Source organism: Drosophila ananassae, chromosome 3R, assembly GCF_017639315.1.
Source record: "Drosophila ananassae strain 14024-0371.13 chromosome 3R, ASM1763931v2, whole genome shotgun sequence".
Lineage (NCBI taxonomy): Eukaryota > Metazoa > Arthropoda > Insecta > Diptera > Drosophilidae > Drosophila > Drosophila ananassae.
The window spans coordinates 15,840,005-15,859,781 of NC_057930.1; the positions used below are offsets into that span (position 1 = coordinate 15,840,005).

At 40.4% G+C, this 19,777-nt stretch overlaps 1 protein-coding gene across 1 annotated transcript in view; it reads left to right on the forward strand.

The window, feature by feature from the left end:
• Positions 1–222: 222 nt before the first annotated feature.
• LOC6497028 (protein nubbin) overlaps positions 223–19,777 on the forward strand; it is a 40,906-nt gene continuing 21,351 nt past the window's right edge. Inside the window, exons 1-2 of the mRNA XM_014905998.3 lie at positions 223–672; positions 6,294–7,351. Coding sequence (XP_014761484.1) covers positions 6,487–7,351 — 865 coding nt within the window. The 5' untranslated portion in view covers positions 223–672; positions 6,294–6,486. The remainder of the gene's footprint in view (positions 673–6,293; positions 7,352–19,777) is intronic.

Genomic DNA, 19,777 nt, shown 5'->3' on the forward strand with positions numbered 1-19,777 from the left:
ACAAGATACAATCCGTATCTGTGTGTGGTGGTATGAGGGAGCTGCATCAGATACGCAAACACACAGATACAGATACACATCCGCAAATTGCAATTGTTTGCGTGCACCTGGCTGCCGTTTGTTTATTTGCCTTTTGTTTTTATGGATTTGGCGAAAAAACTTGTTGCAGCTCGCTCGATCTGCTGCGCATCTTTAAGATACTTTTGGCGAGCTCGCCTCAGTTTAGTTTAGCGTTCAGTGGTTGTAGCTCAAGTGCGCGTGCTCGGACTTTTTTGCAATTTTTTTCGCCAGGGGCTATCCTCCGCAATCTTTGATCCCTTATATAATATGATACGATACGATCCGCACGACACTGTTGCCCCCGCCCTTGCCCCATCCGTATGAGTTAAGAAAAATAACTATCTTGGCTTTCGCGACGCGATTTTATTCCAATCTTTGTGTGCGGCAGTCAGCGTTTTAACGACGGCATTTGTGAGGTTTGAGGCGCGTTTCAGAGGTCTGACAAGTTCGTCTGCAGAATGATTATAAAATATTGAATTTAAAATATATGCATATATTTTTTGGAAAAAGTTACTTATTATTTGTGCGGTTGATGAGTGAAAATTGATGGCATACAGATTAATCAACTACCTTTAACTTTTTGGAAAGTGCTTTGAAAAATATAATTACGAGGTAAGTAACTAAAGGATTTCTATAAAAATAAAAGGGTTAGAAGGATATAAATGAATAAGGTTTACTTCAATAAAAATATTCAATGTTTTTTAAGAAAAATTGTTTGAAAATGGACAGCATATTTTTTATAAAATTTTAAATAATAAAAGATACGAAAAGTCTGCATCAGCAACTTCATATCTAAATATCTAAAGACGAAGTATTTTACTAATTGACCCTAAAAGTTATGCCATTCCTATAGAGAATATTCCTTCAGAACACAATAAAAGCTTATAAATTTTACCTTAAACCTCTTTAAATACAAAAAAAGATTCTTTTTTCAAAAGGAACATAAATTTCTTAAAGTAGAATTATATTTTATTAATCTAATCAGGCCTAATGTTACTCAATTGTCAAAACAAGCTCTTTTAATAGGATCGCCCCGGGTCTCCTGGGCCCCTAATCGTGAATCACTCAATTAGTAGAGACCTGGTTGAATTTCACAATCCTAATCTCGAATCTTCAACAACCTTTAATAAATGAAACATTCTTGAATTTATGTAGCTGGGGCCGAGGGGTTTCCCGCCACCTGCAATGCCACCTGATTTTCTTAATCAAAATTTTTGCTTTAAAAAAAAAACCAAGATTGAAATGGCACAAGGCTGTGGAGGAAATAGCTAAGAAAATCTGTATCACTTTCAAAGTGGAGATGGTGTTTAGTCTTTTTCAATAATAAACAGGGAGCAAGAGGCGCCTCACTCCATGTGCCATGAGCTGGTTTCCTTGATTTTAAGCCCGGGAGTAAACAGAACCTGCATCAAAGTTTACTTTACAAGTTGAAGTGGCGCCCCCCACCCCCGGGTGCTCAAGATAATACCAATATATACCTTTCGCAATGTCGCCGGGGTGAACCGTCCGTGGAGCGATAAATAATATTGAAATTGAAATAAATACATTAAACAAATGTAAGGCAAACCGATCGATTTATACCTTAAATATATCGTCGCCTCTCGATTTGTTTATTGTGTATATCCTTATCTGTATACACTCGTATATTTTGTTGCCTTAGTGATAAGGTGTCGATCGCTCCGATGTGTTTTATTAGCATAACACTTGTGGTGCGTTCCCAGTTTTGAGTTGAAGTGTCTCTTATGGACAAGTTGGAACTGCATTTCCTTTTTGTTTTTTGTCCATTCCCCTTTTCTTATTTAAATGCCGTTATCTTCGTTGGAGTATACAGATACAGATACAAAGATACAGCTATACAGATACCATTACCATTTGCTGTAACGATCAAGTGATTGATTATTTTTACAGTACAATAATAAATATTTGTTCGTATGTGGCGTTGTGCCTGCTTAGCCTAATTAGATAAAAATGGAATGGAACCCGACTGCTGCTTCTGCTGCTGCTTCTGCTTCTGCTGCTCGTTCTTATGCTTCCTTCTTGGCGGAGCATTATCTTGACTGCATTTTCCCATTTACCATATTCGGAAGGTGCGCTCTCCAAACCAAACCAAACCGAACCGAACCGAGCTGATTAAGCCCGGCCAAGTCAAGACAACTCCTCCTCGGGTCTTATTGGAGTATCTATGTAGACTCGTGTCGACAATTGCGTCGAAGCTGTTGTTCGAAAAAGAAAAATGAGTTCAATTTGTTTGTTCTGTCCTGATAAGACACTCTGGCACAAATACAGACACTTTGGCTAGTTGGCAGGCTGGCTGTCAGCCTGGCAGCCCGTCAGCCCGTCAGGCAGGTGAGCCAAAGGTAATAGTCTGGTGAGATAAAGTCACCAAAGAGTTTGTCATGCCTGGCACTTCATTCAACACTTTGCATATCATCGCTGACGTGTTTGACAATGGCATTTGCCCAGGTCCCACAAGAAACTAATCAATTGGATGGGTATCAGTTGGGGACGGCAGTCGAAAAAAGAGTGACACCTCAGGGCCCTTCTAGTCTTCTGGCAGAACATTAAAGCTATCGATTAAATACATTTCAAAATGCTTGTATAATGTTAATAATAATTTTCTACAAGGCTTCTGAGAAAACCTATAAGGATAGGTTCCTTAAATCTATAAGAAATATATAAGAAATCTATATAATTCTAGAAACTCTTTGTAGAAACACTAGTCATCTGACTTCATTAAGGTATTCTCCACCTAAACGTGCTCCATATTATTAGCTTGAAATCTTATCTAGCCTCTTATTTATTTCTTATCCATATGTATTTAATTTACATATGGTATATGAATCACTATCGTTATATAGTCTGAAAAAAGAACGAGTCAGCAATCGATAAGAATATTGATTTCATCGCCAGAGATAACTTGAGCTTGTCGAAGGAGTCCTTCTGCCATCACCCACTCCCAAAAAAAGCCTCCTTCGTAAATTACTCCATATAATCGGATGAGCGATAGGGAACGAATCAATAAAATATAATTTGCAAAATTAACAAATAAGTTGAAGGCCTGTGATTAGAGTTTATTAAATTCACCTGATTTCGTTTATTGTGCCCTCCACTTCAGCTCACTTCAGTGGTCACTTGAGAGCTCGGCGGTGAGGTAAGTGCCACAGTTCTAGGAATTCGTCCGATTCTTTCAACAAGAATAAACAATGGAATCTACAATGTGTCCATGTAGGAGTATGGGCTGATTTTTGGCCTGAACAAAGTTCAGTGGGGGGCTTGTTTGGCGTTTAACACGTTTCACATTTTGCAATCTTTGGAATCGGTACGATCCGGTTATACGCTTCGGAGCGATGATTTTGGGTTAGGTTAGGTCCAGTACGAGGGTACTTGGTGGCTCAAGTGTTAATCAGTAGTTAAGGGTGAAAGATTTCAAGGTGTCAAGACCACGTAATTGATAATATTTCAATCTTGAAGTAGCTTAAAAAAATATTAAAGGTAACTGGTATTTTTTTATAATCCTTTACATCCTATAGTTGACTCATTTATAAAAACTTAATGAAAAACTAATAAATCTTTCACATTGTGCATTTCCTTATCAAAAATAATAGCCAATTGGCTATATCGCTGTTCTGAGAATCATTGCCATTTTTATAGATCTTGACTTGGTTTAAAGTTCTGTTTTTCCCCTTTATTGGCCATTTTTCTGAATGGTTCTTATATAAACCGATCAGTGCCTGCCACGTGATTGTCTTGAGAATCGGCTGCCAATAACCGCTTAAAAAAAAATAAAAACAAAAAGCCATGTAACAATAAATAAAATTTGTCACAAGTTTGGTAAAACAGGCAACAATGAATGGCATTCATTAGTCAATTACACTAAGACCTGGCTGATGATAAACACGGTTGGTTATCAAGATAGTACCGGGTGATACCATTAAATGGAAATGAAAATGAGTCAAAGCCTAGAGCCAGGTGCCAAAAGTGTAAAAAAATGACAGAAAGGCAAACAATTTGCTTAGAATTATGAATTAGGGACTCTGCTTATTATAATTAAGCTGCATTTGGGTTTAATTTGTCTTAGTTGGTAAGTCGCAAATTGTTTTATTCAGTCCTCAACATTCTGGGCTTATTTTTTCCGGTTTTTGTTTTTTATACTAAGTCGACTTGAGCCACGAAATCTTCAGTTGGCACTTTACGAATGGCGCCCATTATTCATAAATTTGGAACAAATTTTAGAACCCCCTCCCCGATATTGAGAGGGTGACAGAAATCGATGGGACACCTCTTCTATTTGGCTATGCATTAAATGTAATTAATTTTTGAATTTCCGCTAGTACACGGATCTGGAGAACTAAACTTCTATTAGCATTTTAAGTCCCCCGGCTAAAAATATATTTTCAATTAAGTGACAATTTTTTATTTAAGTTTATCGACACACATCTGACTACCTAAAGCCCTTCCTGAAACTGATTAGCAAGTCAAGCGAAAAGTTCCCAAGAAATATTATTCGCGGAGGTTGACGTATCACAACCTCAATGAGTGCCAAGGCATTGTAAGCCAACAAGAGGCTTAAAGGTCATATACATATGTAGGGGCAGACCTGTCCCAGGCATCTTATCAATATTTACATAGAACTATGAAACGCTTTTAACCAAAATATTTGCAATTTACGAGGCACAACCTGCAAGGCAAATAGTCAAGTACGTATTAAGTTATTTTCATTCAAATATGGGAAAGAGGTCTTTAAACAGACCCCTGCAGTCTGGTAATCCTGTGCTGGCTTGCATCACAATCACTTCCTTTAATTCATGGCCACTAAATGGCAGACATTCATGATTTTCCCAAAATAACTGACATAGTTTCGTCACTCTATCTGCTTCTTAAACTGTAAATAGTTGGTAGTGACAGCTTGTTCTCATTTTCCTACCGAAACGCATTTCGTAATACGCTTAGCATTTTAAAAAGGGTTACATTTTTGGAAAATATTTAACAATAGTACGGAGAGAAATCGGCCGCGTCACTTTCGGCATTTCCGCTGCAGTCGGATCTAGATCTGGATCAGGAACCAAAAACGATTTTTTTTGGCCTTTAATAAAAGAACATGACTTGGGCGAAACATTGTGCTTTTTGTTATTGGATCGCCAGAGAACTGTACGCACATTTAAATGGCATTAGCAATTATGCGTGTTTAGGCTCCACTACACATGAATGGAAATTTGTTTCTGTCGGTGTTTATTGTCGGATTATTATTTTATTTTTATATGATTGCCCCCGCCTCCCGTCAACGGGCTACTGTATCGTCTATTGAAGACGGTTGGCTTCTTCGTTTGTGGCTTAAATGGTCAAAAACATCAGGTAGATGACTTGTAATTATGAGATGGCCGAAGATCGGAGGAGTCTGTTCTATTAATGTGCTCGGTTTGATGTCGAGTCTGACTGGCGAGTTAAGTTTAATGCTCTGAGAAGGTGGGGAAGATAGTTCTGATATAGCAACATTGAAATAAAACTTTATAGAGATCTATTTATTAAAGAAAAATAAAATAAATCATGTTTAATTTGTTGTCATTTTTTATGAGGATAACCTTTGGAAGTTACATCCATTTCTGGCTAGTATATTTTGATTTCCCAGCCCTATGATCCCTATGATTTTTTGTCACCTGCCTAGGTGAGGTTACTCCACTCGATCACCATCGCTTCTGTCTCTAGCTGATAAGCAAAACCAAAGTAATCATGAATTGTCACTTTTGGACTTTAATTTCCAGCTCTGTCATGTTATTGCTCTCTTGTCGCCTCCGTCGAGTGAAATTTTGATGGCAACGAGGCGAGATTTAACCAAAATAACATAAGCTGAAATTGAACTAATTAAAATGACAAAAAAAGAGAAAGAAACGAAAACTGAAGAATGAGAATCGGAGTGAAGAAGCTCGGCTTTCAGCCTAAAGATAAACAGGTTCACATGTCCATCATACTTTGCGTGCGAGGTGATGAGTTTGCATAAATTTCCTCCCCTGGAAAGGGTAAGCTGAAAATGCGATTTGAGGTCTTTGAATTTCTAATTGTTGCGACTTTGGCTTTGCTAGAATTTTCTTTTCCCGAAAGGGATTTGATTTTTACAATTACCATGACAATAAATTCAGTTTGTGATAATTTATGGCTCTGTTCCCTGCTAGTGGGTTTCCCCCCACCTCGACACACCCTTGCTTCACGGCTAATTAATCTTCTTTGCCTAATTGCAGAGACCAGCCTTTCGGCCACTTGACCACTTGACCAACTTAGCGGCTATCAGCCTGGCTAATCAGAGAAGTTGTGAGGTGTTTGCTCCTCGGGGTGAAGCCTTTTGGGAACTGCTATCTGGTGCAAAGAACGCGCGACGAGATTACCGCCCATGTATGTTGCTGCTGTTGGAACAGTTAGCTGTAAACATTGATTATGCCATTGTTGCTAGCAAACTACTATCAGCAGCAACTACAGCAACATCGCCAGCGGGTTGCTAGCACAAACGGCATGTTACTTGAATACAAAAGCCATTGCAATACAACAAATCGGGCCAGCAGCAGAAGCAGCAACACCAACAACAGAAGCAACAACGACAGCAACGAGATCAACGAGCGACAGCTGTTCGCAGCGGAAGCACTAACAATGTCAACGCCAACAACAACATCCAAATACAAAATCAATGGCGAGGCCACCGAAAGCGTTGCAGCATCCACACTGCTCTACCATCATCCCCACCATCATCATCATCATTCCCATCATCATCCGCATCAGCAGCAGCAGCCCCAGCACCAACATCAGCAGCAGCATCATCATCATCAGCAGTTGCTGCTACAGCAGCAGTTTTTGCAGCAACATGTTGCAAGCAGTTCACCGCTGCAACACCTGAGCAATCTTTTTGGCCAGCATTTGCCTACCCAAAGTCTTCAGCATTTGATAGCCGCCGAGTACTGGCAGCAGCAGCAGCAGCACACGGCGGCAACAATTAAAAACGAGCCAACAACTCAATCAGCGGCTGCTGCAACATCGGTCTTTAACTTTACGCCGCAGCAACACGTCAATTTTGCCGCCTCATTAGTCGCATTACAGCAAAATGATGCTCTGCCCGAGGCTACAATGGCAACAGCAACACTCCCGACACCAGCGACAACTGCAACAGCAACAATATCAGCAACATTTCAGGCGCCAACAAAGGCAACACACGATGCAACAGCAACAGCAGCAACAGCAACTCATGACGAAAACGACGAGGACGATGACGATGGCAGCAACTTCAGCAACAACATGCAAAGTGCAGTCGGTGAGTTTGATGTTTTATGATTATTTTGGCAGCTGCAGATACCAGCGAGGGGGGATTGTAATGTTTGGCTAGTGATTTGTTAAATGAAGTTGTATCTTTTATAGGTTCAAGCTACATCTTGTTAGATTCTTAGTTTAATGAGGCTGATTAACAGACATCTCATGATGTTTCTGAAGGAATTTAGTTTGAAATAAGCATTTAAAACATAATATAACTATTTAAACCATAATTTAATAACCTATTATAAGTTAGCCCTTTACAAAATAATACATTTTGTAAGCCTATTCATTGCAATAGCTTTATTCTATAATATATTAATATTTTTAAACAAAGAGATATTAAGTAAATTTATTGATTTACAGTACCTTGATACATAGTACTTTTTAGTATAGTTATAGTGTAGTCAAAATACTAATAGTATTACTCATTACTTATGTATTATATTAGTATCTGGAATTCCATATTCCGTAAGATCCCTTTTTTTTATCCACACCTCGCCGTTTTGATAATGCAAGCTCATTTCCATTTCCTGTCCCGATCACGCTTGCTTTTCGAGCTTGGCTGGCTCATCTGTGTTCGTTTTGGCAACGTGTGTGTCTTTTGATTTATTATGCGGTCTCTGCTCCATTCATAAAATGAAATGATTATGCTGTATGGAATAAGCTATGGCCACAACCTCCATTTCGGCTCCCCCCTCCGAGTCGAACTTTGTGCTTCTTTGGCTGCTCGCTCCTCACACTTTCGTGTCATCTGGGGCTCGGACTCATTTTCATATCATTAGCCTCATCAGCAGACACGTTTGCTGCACTGCACTTCACTCCCAAAGACCAAAGACCAAAGACCGGACCTAAACATCATCATCAGGCGCAACATTAACATCATTGGAGCGCCCTCTCATCAGCCAATCGTCAGTGGTCGGTCGTCTCCCTGCCCGACTTCTGTTTCCCTTTTTATTTATTTTTTGTATCTCTTAGTTTGCTTTTCACAAAATTGTCTGGTGTCTGCACGCAATATTTATAGTATTTCGGAGCTACATTTGATGTGCCCTGCCAGCCGAGGCAGCCAAACTGAAAGAACTTCTACTATGGCCAAGTTTTGAATATTTGCCCGCCTTATAAGTGACTCGGTCTGAGAAAATTAACATAGCCCTGTGGCTCAGGAAACAAAATCGCATGTAGAGCAATTAAATTTGTTTTTTGGAGGGCATTATGGAAATCAGGGCAAGCTTATAAAGATAGGTGTATCATAATTTAAAAATGGAAAATATATCTCCTAAATGGTTCTTTAAAAAATTGTATTTCGAAAAATAATATACCTTACTCCTATAGATTAATGGCCCACTTGCTAGAAATTTGTTTTTCAAGAAAGTACCTCGCGAATCATTAATAGTCAAGCATAAAAGTGTTATAATCACGTCAGAGGTGCCAAAAGCGAATCGCCTCTCCTTAGAGCTTCTGGGCCAACCCACAGGCCGCACCAGACCCACCAGCCCCACCAGACCCACCGACATCTAACAAATTGCTGGCAACTGTAAGCACGTGGATAATTGATGAGCGGAGCCACAGTCAAGCCTCACTTTCTGCCACCATCTTGGTCACACCTCCTCGCTGTTTGGCATTTTAGCATAATTTCAAGTGCCCTCGAAGTGATCTCGAAGTGCTTTGTGTCTATCCCATAATTATGCCATTTGTACGGCAAAGTTTTGAGCCTCTGCCGCGGCAACATCAAACTAATTTGAATATAATTTCATAGAAAATTAACCACTTGGTATTCTCTTAGCCCTTTCCCCCCAGTCACCCCAGTTATTTATTGCTTAATCCTTGTGGTTTTCGCTTTGAATGTGATGAGGCAGCCCGTGCCCCGGTTTGTCTTTTATGCAAATTCTTTTTTAATAACCCCGCCGGACGAGAATTCTCCGGCAGCATCATCTTTTGTTCGGCTCCACCTTGATTGCTGTCTGTCAGCTATTGTCTGGGAGAGTCGGACGCCTTTTTCGGTTTCATTCATCGCTTTTGAAGGCTTTTGATTATTATTGAAAATGATAAATGAAGATGGGTTCCCCCCTGTCTGCGGAGAGTGCAGTAGCAATTTGAACTCATCAAGAACGGCCGCCAGGTGACTGATAGCTCTGATTGCTACCTGAAGAGTTTACAAAAGGTGTTTTCCTATAGAAGTTATTGTTAAGCTATAGAGTTGTGTCTTCACAGAAGAACTATTATATTATTCATAATACTATCGTACTAGCGTAACTATCTTATCTAAACTAATTAAATTGGCAGTCATTTGCCTTTAAAATCCGAAAAAAAAATGTATCTGCATAAACAAATTAAATTGTGTTCTAGGCTTATAAACTATAATACTTGACTATCAATTATTATAATTTAAATAATCTCAGGCCTTAAGAAACTAATTTTTAATAGCTCTCTGCTTATTTTAAAACAAATAATTTAATTAGCTTTAAGCTTAAGATCGATATTCACACACTTGGAATAAAATATAATATATTTTTTTTTATCAATACCAACAATTGGTTATCTTCGATTACCTCTATAACCTGATGATTTATTAATTGCATTAAAATAGACTCTGTAATCGCAGAATCATCGATCAAATATAATTTCGATAGGCACAGGCATTAAAGTTGAATTCGTTATCCCATTAGGCCATTAGGCTGCAAACCCATTACCGGCTAAATGCCCAGTTAGGCTCTGGAGTTGCAAATAGCCGGCTAGTCCGTCCTAGTATTCATTCTCATGTAACCAAATCCGTGGCCACGGACGATCATCAGCCACTTGGCCAAGTACAGCAGCCATTAAGCCGATCCGAGTTACCACACTACTTAGCCAAAACTTTTTGCGGCAAGAAGCCCCAGACCTCCTTGAGCTGACAACTGTCAGCATTTAATGGCGGCTTCAATTTTTATAACCAAAGCACGACTACCGTCAGCAGCCATCAAGTGGAAAGTGGCTGGAGTCGGTTTGGGCCAACTTTAAAACAGATTACGCCAGCCAATCTGACGAGGGCTCCACCAGAAAGAAATGCAAACTAGTTGGGCTCGGAAGGCTCTCAAACCGAAACTGAAGCCAGAGTCGGAGCTGGAGCTGGGCTTCGGCCAAAATGCAGATTTCAGAGGCACGATATCGACTCGGTTCGGTATGGATTCGGATTCGGATGCAGATGCGGTGGCCGCTTCCCAGGGCAAGGGGGGGCCAACAGGGGGGGAGCAGTGAGTTGTATGTGTGCAGCATGCAATATGAGTTCCCACAGTCGCCGGTTCGCCGGTTCGCCCGTTCGGCGGTTGCTCTTTGGAAACGCCTTCAAAAACTGATGACGTTGTAAGGCAGCCGCAGAGTTGAAGCTGCCACAGTCTCCACCCCAGCCTCTGTCTCTGCCCCTGCCCCTGCCACAGACCGCGTCTCCACCCCTTCCTTCTTCCCTGCCACCGCCCACTCCAGCTCCTTTGGCTGATGACTCTGAGACCTCGACATGCATATGAGCTGGATGCTTTAAAGATGGGAGCGTGATTTGCAGGCTTAATAAAAATATTGAAAATTTTTGTAAGTTAGTCAAGATTAAGAAAAGGATTAACATCATATTTTCATATTTTTAGTATATTTATATACTTCTAATATTCAATTACAAAAATTCTGTAAAGAGAAACACTCTATTCTCTATTATGCCTAGTTCGATCCTAGTAATTTCAAATATTCTTCAAGTATTTACTACCATATCGTCTTGATTAGTTCAAATTGACTTTCGCACCTGCAAAGAAGGCTGAAACCATTCCTATATGCCCAAGTCACGCTCACATCCCAAAAACATGGGGCTTTGGACCACAGCCATAACCATCATCATCATCCACGCTCGTCTTCGTCGTCGCCGCTTATCTGGCAAAATTTGATCAACGTTTTCGCAATTCGGGAGCTCCGCCCCGAAGGTATTTCCATAAATATTCCTTGGTCTTGGAGCTGCTTTTGCTGGCTTTTGGCTTTTTACTTTTATTAGCTGGCCAGTTTGTGGTTGTTGCTATTGCTCGGTATTGCTGTGGCTGCTACAAATAAATTAAAATTATGCATGCTTAGGCATAGGGCCATGGGAATTTGTTTTTTGTGGGAAAGCCCCTTTTGTCTTTTGGGTTTAACATCGATTTTGGTTTTGGGCTTCTTATTTCTGTGCGTCGTTTTGGCCTGAACTTAAACAAATATGTTTTGATGGGCGAAGATAATTTTTTTGCACTGTAAAATTTATGTGGGAGCAGACCTTTTTGGGTTCGAGCTTGTTATGTAAAGTAGTGACTCCATACAATTATTTTAAACGCTGGGTAATATTATTTATGAAAAGTGGAAAACCTACAATAGTTTATTTTTGTATTTTGTAACTTTTAGTTTACGATATGAGCCCTCTTTTTCGAACCATTATTATTTCATTCTTGCCATTTAAAAATTTTAATAAAAAATGCATAAGGAATTGCATTCGATTCAGTTCGAATTGAAAGCCATTCGGACACGTTTGGGCAGTTAACTCGGTTTGATTGCCGACCAATGGCCAGCAGCCGGAGGACGCGATGCCAGCATCCCCGAAGAGTGGAGAACGAGCCTCTTAAAAATATGTTTACCATAAAAAATGGTAAATTTGAGCTACGTTCTGTTTGAATTGAGCAATGGAGCCTGTGTGCTGTGGATCCTGGCGCCTTCAGAACGCATGCCGCAAAATTTCCAATGAACTGAACGGAGTCGTAACTCATACGCCTCGTGGGCCCAGCGCTGTTTGCGATTTAATTTGCACCGCAGACCTGAACAGACTTCACCTCCAATTAGCCATAATAAAGTTGAGACGTGATATTTTATTTTGTGGTTTTGACGGCGATGAGGAAATTTGCCTACCTCCTCGAAGGTAAGGAGGGGCAGGCAGGCAGGCAGAAGGAGCTTCTCATAAAAATCCGTCGATGGCTCTTTCCAAGGAAACCCCGAAAAGGCAGCTGGTCAAAATTATATGCATAAATAATAATTTCAAAAAGCCAGAAACAGAGACAAAGGAATAAGAACTATAAATTTGTTTCATTTTCGAGTGAGTGGAACGTGAGGTTTTTTGGGGGAAGAGCGTTCTGCAGGATGGCAAGGATATATCCGAGGAGGGTGAGGGAGCAGTTCTGTGTTCGAACTGCGAAACCCTATCATTAGCATTTCCGCTTTTTATTATTGCCCGAGCATAAGCCATGTGAGAGAGTACCACCAGATGATCATACTTAATCATAATTTAAAGTCTTCGCCGGGTCTCCGAGGAGCTGCGGATTCAAATTGCTCGAACAGAATCCCGCTTGGCTTGTCATATGAAAATTGCTCAGCCATTAAAGGGAGTTGCGGATCCGCGGGTCAGCGGATATGTTGCTCTTGAAAATTTGCTCAAATTATCCTTGGATCTTGGCGGGGAAAGGGTGCCAGAGAGTTTCGGGTCAAATTATTGGACTGCCACAGTGTTTGGGGGATTATGATTGAGGCTCTTTGCAATTATCTTACAAGAACAATAATTTGTTTTTTAAATTGTATTACACATGTTTATAAAACTAACACCTGAAACTATTTATTTATAAGTTAAAGATTGTGGAAACAGGAAAATAAAACTCAAACCACTGTCCCTTTTTGGCTAAAAATTAATTGACTTTGTGCAAAGGGTCCCCCCAAAAAGTTTTGTAGGCAAATTAGCTTTTATGTTTTTGAGGCTTGGAGGCGCAGACAGCGGAATAACAGAGTTTCCTGGGAACACAATTAACCAGTTCCTGGCCACTTTCGGCCAAGAGGCGTTAGACGGCAACCTCTTTTACAGTTAGCTGGCAAATTGAGTTTCGGGGCCGGCAGGATCGAGACCAAAAACAGGACCCTACCTGCGGCCAAGCCCAGAACGAAACACAAAACAATTTGCCAGCTTTGGAAAAAGATTAATGGTCGCACAAGAAGTTTTGGGGAAGGAGAGAAGCTTCGGTAGCGATTGCTTAGACAGTTCCCAGTATTAATTTTGAATTCATAATTCAGGAAATTTCATTCAGGGAGCCGAAAACTGCCTTGGCGGCAAACTCTTTTCAAATCACACTCGAATCTCGGTCGGCCTGGTCTGGTGCGGCTGACCTTCAGAGTTTCTTTAGGAGGCGCCGCAGTGGAGTCTTCTGCTGTAGACGTCTCTACACTATTCATTCTCCCCATGACGCCGACATTTATGAGCCCGGCAGTTTAACGCCAGTCCCGTCACCTCGTCGTCCCTCATGCCAGTCGTCCTGTCCTGGTGCAAAAGTTGTGCTCATCCGACGCTCTCTTGGCCATAAAACTGTGCCAACGTTTTTATTACTTTTCAACACATTTTCAAGTTGACGTTCGAGAGTCAGGCGTTTTGTTTTCGATTCTTGGCTTTTTTTAAGCGCCCGCCCTGTCAAAACTTTGTATCTGTACTTTCAAGGGGGCGCCATGGGTCACCACTACTTACCAGCTGCCAAGTAAACCCTCTACTAGGCAAGTCATTCTAATTATTTTATTGTAGACCCAGTTCCAGAAACCTTATCGAATGCTTATAGGAAGTGAGACTAAAATATCAGGCAGCACTTGTAGGATTCTTGGAACTAATCTCTTCCATAAAATCAATTCGAAAATATCAACGAAAGTAAGTTTTTCCCCCAAGAGCTTCTAGTTCTCTTAAAAGCAAATTATTTAGGAGGTGCACTTGCAACATTACCAAATTGACGCCATAATCGAAGACGATATGTTGCATGAACTTTCGAGAGAGGTGCATAGTATTAAGTTGCCACGATTTATGACACTTGTATGCCAGCAGAAAACTAGAAACCGCAAAAGCACCGAAAATAATATCAATGACAAGAAATCAAGAAGCGAAGCAAATAGTTTAGATTCTCTATAGATATTGATCGGATAAAGAGGCAGAACTGTCTGTGAAGGATTTAGTTTTAAGAATCCAATAAACTTAATTTCAAAATGTATAAATACACTGTAAGATCTAGATATTTCGCCCAGTGTATTGCAAAAAAAGCAGTGAATTGAATGGGATGAATGGGAAAATGAGGCGCAGCTAAAAGAGCGCACAATGTACAACGAGGCCGCAGGTTGGACCTGTGCCCGACTGCTGCCCGGTCTGGAAGTTGCCCCAGTCACTACCCCTCCCCACTGGCCCCAACCAAGCCCCCTCGGCTCCCTCTGCCGCCTTGTGGAACCGATCATCCATTGCCAAAGTCATGGGAACTTTTTTGCAGCCTGCGCCTTTCGTACGTTTCATTTAATTTGCATGGATCGTGCGGACGTCGTACGTAAGACTGACGACTTGGAATTGCCAGAGTGCCTCCCCGGCCACTCCCCCTCCATCACCCTGCCCCCTGCCCAAAGCCCCTTCTCCCTACCACTGTGTGCGGCTACTTTGCGAGTGGTTGTTGGAGTTGCTGCTGCTGCTGCGGCATCGGCTGCTGCTGAGAAAGAAGGACGCGAGTCATCATCATAATCAACTGCCATGGCGGCTGCTGCTGGTGCAGCTCTGAAAGCCTATCATTATGATTATGACGAATATTACTTTTGTATATAACTTTTACGCTGAGCCAAAGCCGGGTCGAGCCTCTCTTTCCCACTATCTGGGTGTACTTGGTACGGGTGTAGGCAATATATATCTCATGCACACGAGCAACATGTTGCTGTTCTGTTGCCGTTGCAGATTCTTTTGCATGTTGCTGTGATTGGTTTTAATTCAAGCCGAAAGAGCGAGCAGCGAGCAGCGGGCAGGTTCAGGCTCCTCTTTCAGTTGAGCAAAGAAAAAAAAGCATTAAGATCGTCCAACAGAAGCGACCTCTTGGCCACAATGGAGGGCGTGTTGCAGCAGCCGAGCAGCAACAGCCGCCGATGCATATCTGAAATTAGTTTTGGTAAACCCTTCGTCGGTTCCCGCGTCGTCGTCGTCGTCGTCATCGATTCCTTTCCATATGAAGCCTCCCTCCCCAAACTAATTACCTTTTTTTTTGGGATGTCCGAGGAGCAATCGCAAGCTTCCTACAATGACAACAAACAACCACGTCTTCATAAAAACTAATACTAAGTAATTGTTATTTAACACAAGATGTCGCTGCAACTGTCTGACACTAAATCGCTTTATTGTGTCGGTTATTGGCTGAGACCTGGTTGCCGGACAAACTTGTCCGATTCACGGCGGTCGCCTTTGTTGGGGCTATAAAAAGTTATTAACTGTTTCGCGTTTTTTTTTTTTTTGGCACCTCTATTGCAGCCGTAGACAAGCTGCAGACAACGCGGCAAAGAAGCCAAACAAGCTAAAAATAGTTTTGAAAAGAAGAATTTGACGGCTTTGCCGGACATATGATAATGGAAGAAACTTTCTTAAAACGGTATATTTAACGAGAGAATAGTGAAAAATTATAAAAATATGTTAAATGGCTTTGATTCGCAATGGCAGAGTTGTATATTTTTAGTTTATTGTGTGCCAATACACGTGTTTTTTTGGCATGGCAGTCATGAACACCCTTCGGAGATTCCTCTTCGAATAAGAATAACCCCAATAGACCCTCCAATTGGCATAAAAACTCACCCTTAGATGTGTTCTCCTACCCACCACTAGATGGCTTTTTGCAATGTAACTGATTTGGCTTAAATATTAACAGTTACTACACAATTGTCTTTAAAATAACTCCAAGCTGTATCCAAGTAACTGCACCAGACCTACCTCTTCACCTCCTACCATGTTCAAAAAGCAAAACTAATTACAATTAACAGGCAATTGTGTCAGTACGCCGGCAGTAGACTTAAGACTACAACTTGCTCAGTTAAGAAAAGTCAAGTCAAGTCACCAAGAGCAATTAGTTAAGCCAAAAGAACCCAGAGAGCCGAGGCTGAAGAGGGGGAGCAACTAGCGAATTGTGGACTATAATTAAACATTTGCTAATTACCCCACGTGAAGTGCGGCCCCTAGACGAGGTGCAACCGAGAGGGGCAATCGCCTAAAACCCGCCATAAAGTGAAATATGAATGCAAACTGCTGGCCAATATAAAAAAGATATAAAAACAAAACAAACATGAATCTAGAGGAATGTAAATGCACTGAAAGTGCAACTAAAAATTATGCAATTAATAAATAAAATTAAAATTATGTTGTATAATTTGCATAAAGTATATGGTTTAGAAATTATTATTTAAAGATCTTAATCTTAATTATTAAACCATAAAAGAGTATCAAATAGTATTCTTAGTGTATCTTGGCCTGGCTGATAGTATACCCCCCGGGGTCAGCTAATTGAACGCTTTTGGTCCGATTGCCATTGAGAACTTCATTTCGAGTTCACAGCTGGAGAGATATAGATGTAGATGTGGTGGCCCAGTAACGATAGATCGAAGCTGATTTATAGGGAAATTTGCATATGCCAGGCTGTTGCAAAGCAATTGCTTGCTTCAGCTACAATTACTCTATAAACCGGCACCCCTTGGACCGACACCCCCTTCGCGGATATTTCTGCGCTTTCCATTTGCTATAAAGATGCCAGGAAAGTTCGTTGCCTGAGTCTTTCGATTCGCAGACGTTCTGGCCTGTTTGAGCATTTAAGTGGCTTGTCCCTGGCTCCGCACCTCCCCGTCTACATATGTATGTGCACAGAAATATATAAGTTTATTCCTCCAAGTAGCCCTCTATGAATATGCGTTAATTGAACTTTTGCCGAGACAAACTGTTATGCGCCTGCAGACAAATGCTGGCATCGACATCGCAGCCGCTTTCCGCCAAAGTCTCAATTACACAGCACGCGGCATTCGGTTGAGCTTAGTTCGGTTTTCAGTTATGAAAGCTACAGAAAAAGCAACAGCCACAGCAGCAACAGCCACAGCAAAATATTTGCGTATCTTTTGTTGTTTTTTCGGTCTGTTGTGCAACTAATTAGTGCGAAATGCATTGCACTTGTTGCTATCTGAAATACACTGTAAGTGGATGGGTATATTTCGTTTAACAAATGGTTTAATAGAATAATAAATAAACAATTTACAAAACATTAAATCCTAATTCCATTTGGTGTAAGATTAGTTTTCATGCAACTGAGTGAAAAATAATTGGCTACCTCTTAACCTTAAGTCATAAATCTAGTTTAAATATTCAATAACCTCTTTTTAATGACTTCTAGTTTGTATTTAAACTTTGAGTTTATAGATTTTTGTAGCTTTATTTAATCACCATTTTACGAAATTTTTTAAAAGCATGTTTTGTGATATTTTTAGTACCCTTTAAGGGTATTTAATCTTTCGCTGATCCCCATTCACCTCGGGGTGCTCTTTTCGTGTTCTCTGTGATATTGCAACCGGGAATGTATTTTGCATGCGATCGCCACTCAGATGACGTCGCTGATAATTATTTGATGTTGTTTCTGCTGTTTTTTTGCCGCAATTTTCATTTGCACTGTGCGCAGGGAAATATAATTTGTTGCTTTTGAAGTCGGTGTTTTTTTTTTTCTGTTCTAGCTACAATTAATTATATGTTAATCGCAATGCATGCTAATTACCCACCGTACACCCCGTACAGACCAGCAACTGTTGGCTTATAAGTTATAACCCTGACTACGAATATGCGTGCATTTTGCAACAGAAACTAACAACAAAAAAATAGAGATTGCAGTTAAAGTTGCAATACAATTGCTGTTGCTGCTGTTCATTCAATTGAAAAATTACAACTTTGGCTTATTTGCGTACATATCGTGTCTGATTGTTGCAGCCATTTAAAAAGATTATTTTCTGGGTGCTTTCATCGGTAAAAGCTAGTACTAAGTACAGTCTATAACTACTAATAAATTAATTAGTGAGAGGTATAGTTTAAGACTGATTGTAAATAGGGTCTATAAGAGCTTGTAAATAAACTCTAGAATCCTTAAAAAACATTAGTAGCTCTGTCATTTCTTTTTTACAAACTCTTATTTGAACAAATTTCAATGTCAATTTGTTTTGCGGCCTGAAGCTTAGAGACAGCCTGGGAGTTGGCTTGAAGCTCAGACTCCACTCCAACTTCCAAGATGAATGTCAACGGCTGGCTCAGAATGTTTTTGTTGTAGCTCGTTTAACGCTGTCAGCAGATCACTGCCGAGCCAAGGAGGGGGCCAACAAAACGGACTTGCTTAGCGGCTTTTGTTTCAAGCTCAGGAAATCTTTTTTTTTTACCCTAATCCCCTCCCAAGTCTTCTCCCCATTCTCTTATCCTCGGCAGCTTTTGATTTTCTTAACTTTTGTTGCCGATTTTCGCATTATTATGAATGGATTGGTTGGCTGGCTGGATGGATGGATGGATGGATTGGCTGGATCGGACGATGAGAAGACAGGCAGGAGAAATCATCATAACAAGACAAGAACAGAGACGAGATTTTTGATCCTTGACTTTGATCTTTGGCTGCCACATTTCAGCAGCGGCAAGTTGAAAGCATTTTTCAATGATTTTTCGCTTTGTTTTTGCCTTTTTGTTGAGAGTTATATGTATTATTGTGTATTCTGTCTGCCTGTCCCTGCTCCAGCACGCATTGCCCCAGTAAACCTGTAAAGCTAATTAGGGGGTTCTGCTGCCGCGGCCAGTTAAAAAATTTATGATGTGCAACGAGTTTCTTTTTTTTGTTGTATCTGCATAAAGATATGGAAATTTTTTACAATGGAAAAGAGCCACAAATTATTGCGTGCCATGTGCAGAAAAAAGTGCGAAAAACGCAGCCGACTAACAAAGCGAAATGGAAATACTTGAAATATATTTAGATTGAATGGAAGGAGCCGCCTAGCCTTTGTAGAAAACTAGCAGCTTACCGCCTTTATTTCGGGTTTTGAAAAGTGTGCAAATAATAATGAGTTTTTTGTTTGTAAATTGAAAATTACAGCAACTCATAGATCCCCGTGAGCGGGCACGTACGAAAAAATCCACAAACATAAGCTACGTAAATTGCAATAATTGTACTAATTGTTATTGCAATTATTGCTGGCAATTACCATGACTAATGTGGGGCAAAATGTTTATGAATAATACGAGTACCAGTGCAGAGCTGGAACTAAGATGGTTGAATCTATATAGATCTAATATAGCTCGTTTTTATACAAAATATTTTGTTTAGAAATCAATTAGCACATTTCCGAAATCAATAAATTTCAGTATATATAGTGCAGTTGGGACACCTGCATTTCCTCACATCCTCCTGAATGAGTTTCCATTTGATTTATTTCCTTTTCCCTCATGGAAGTTGCACCATAGAATCCAAGACAATCGAATAAAATCATTGCCTCAATATCCGTTTTTGAAAATAAAATTGAAAGCAAACAGCCAAAAAAGATGTGAATCATTTTTTGTGGAAGGGTGCTGGCTCTTTTCCCATACCGAGTCTTTATTTTGCCTGAAATACAATTAGAATTCGTTTAATTTATGGAAGAC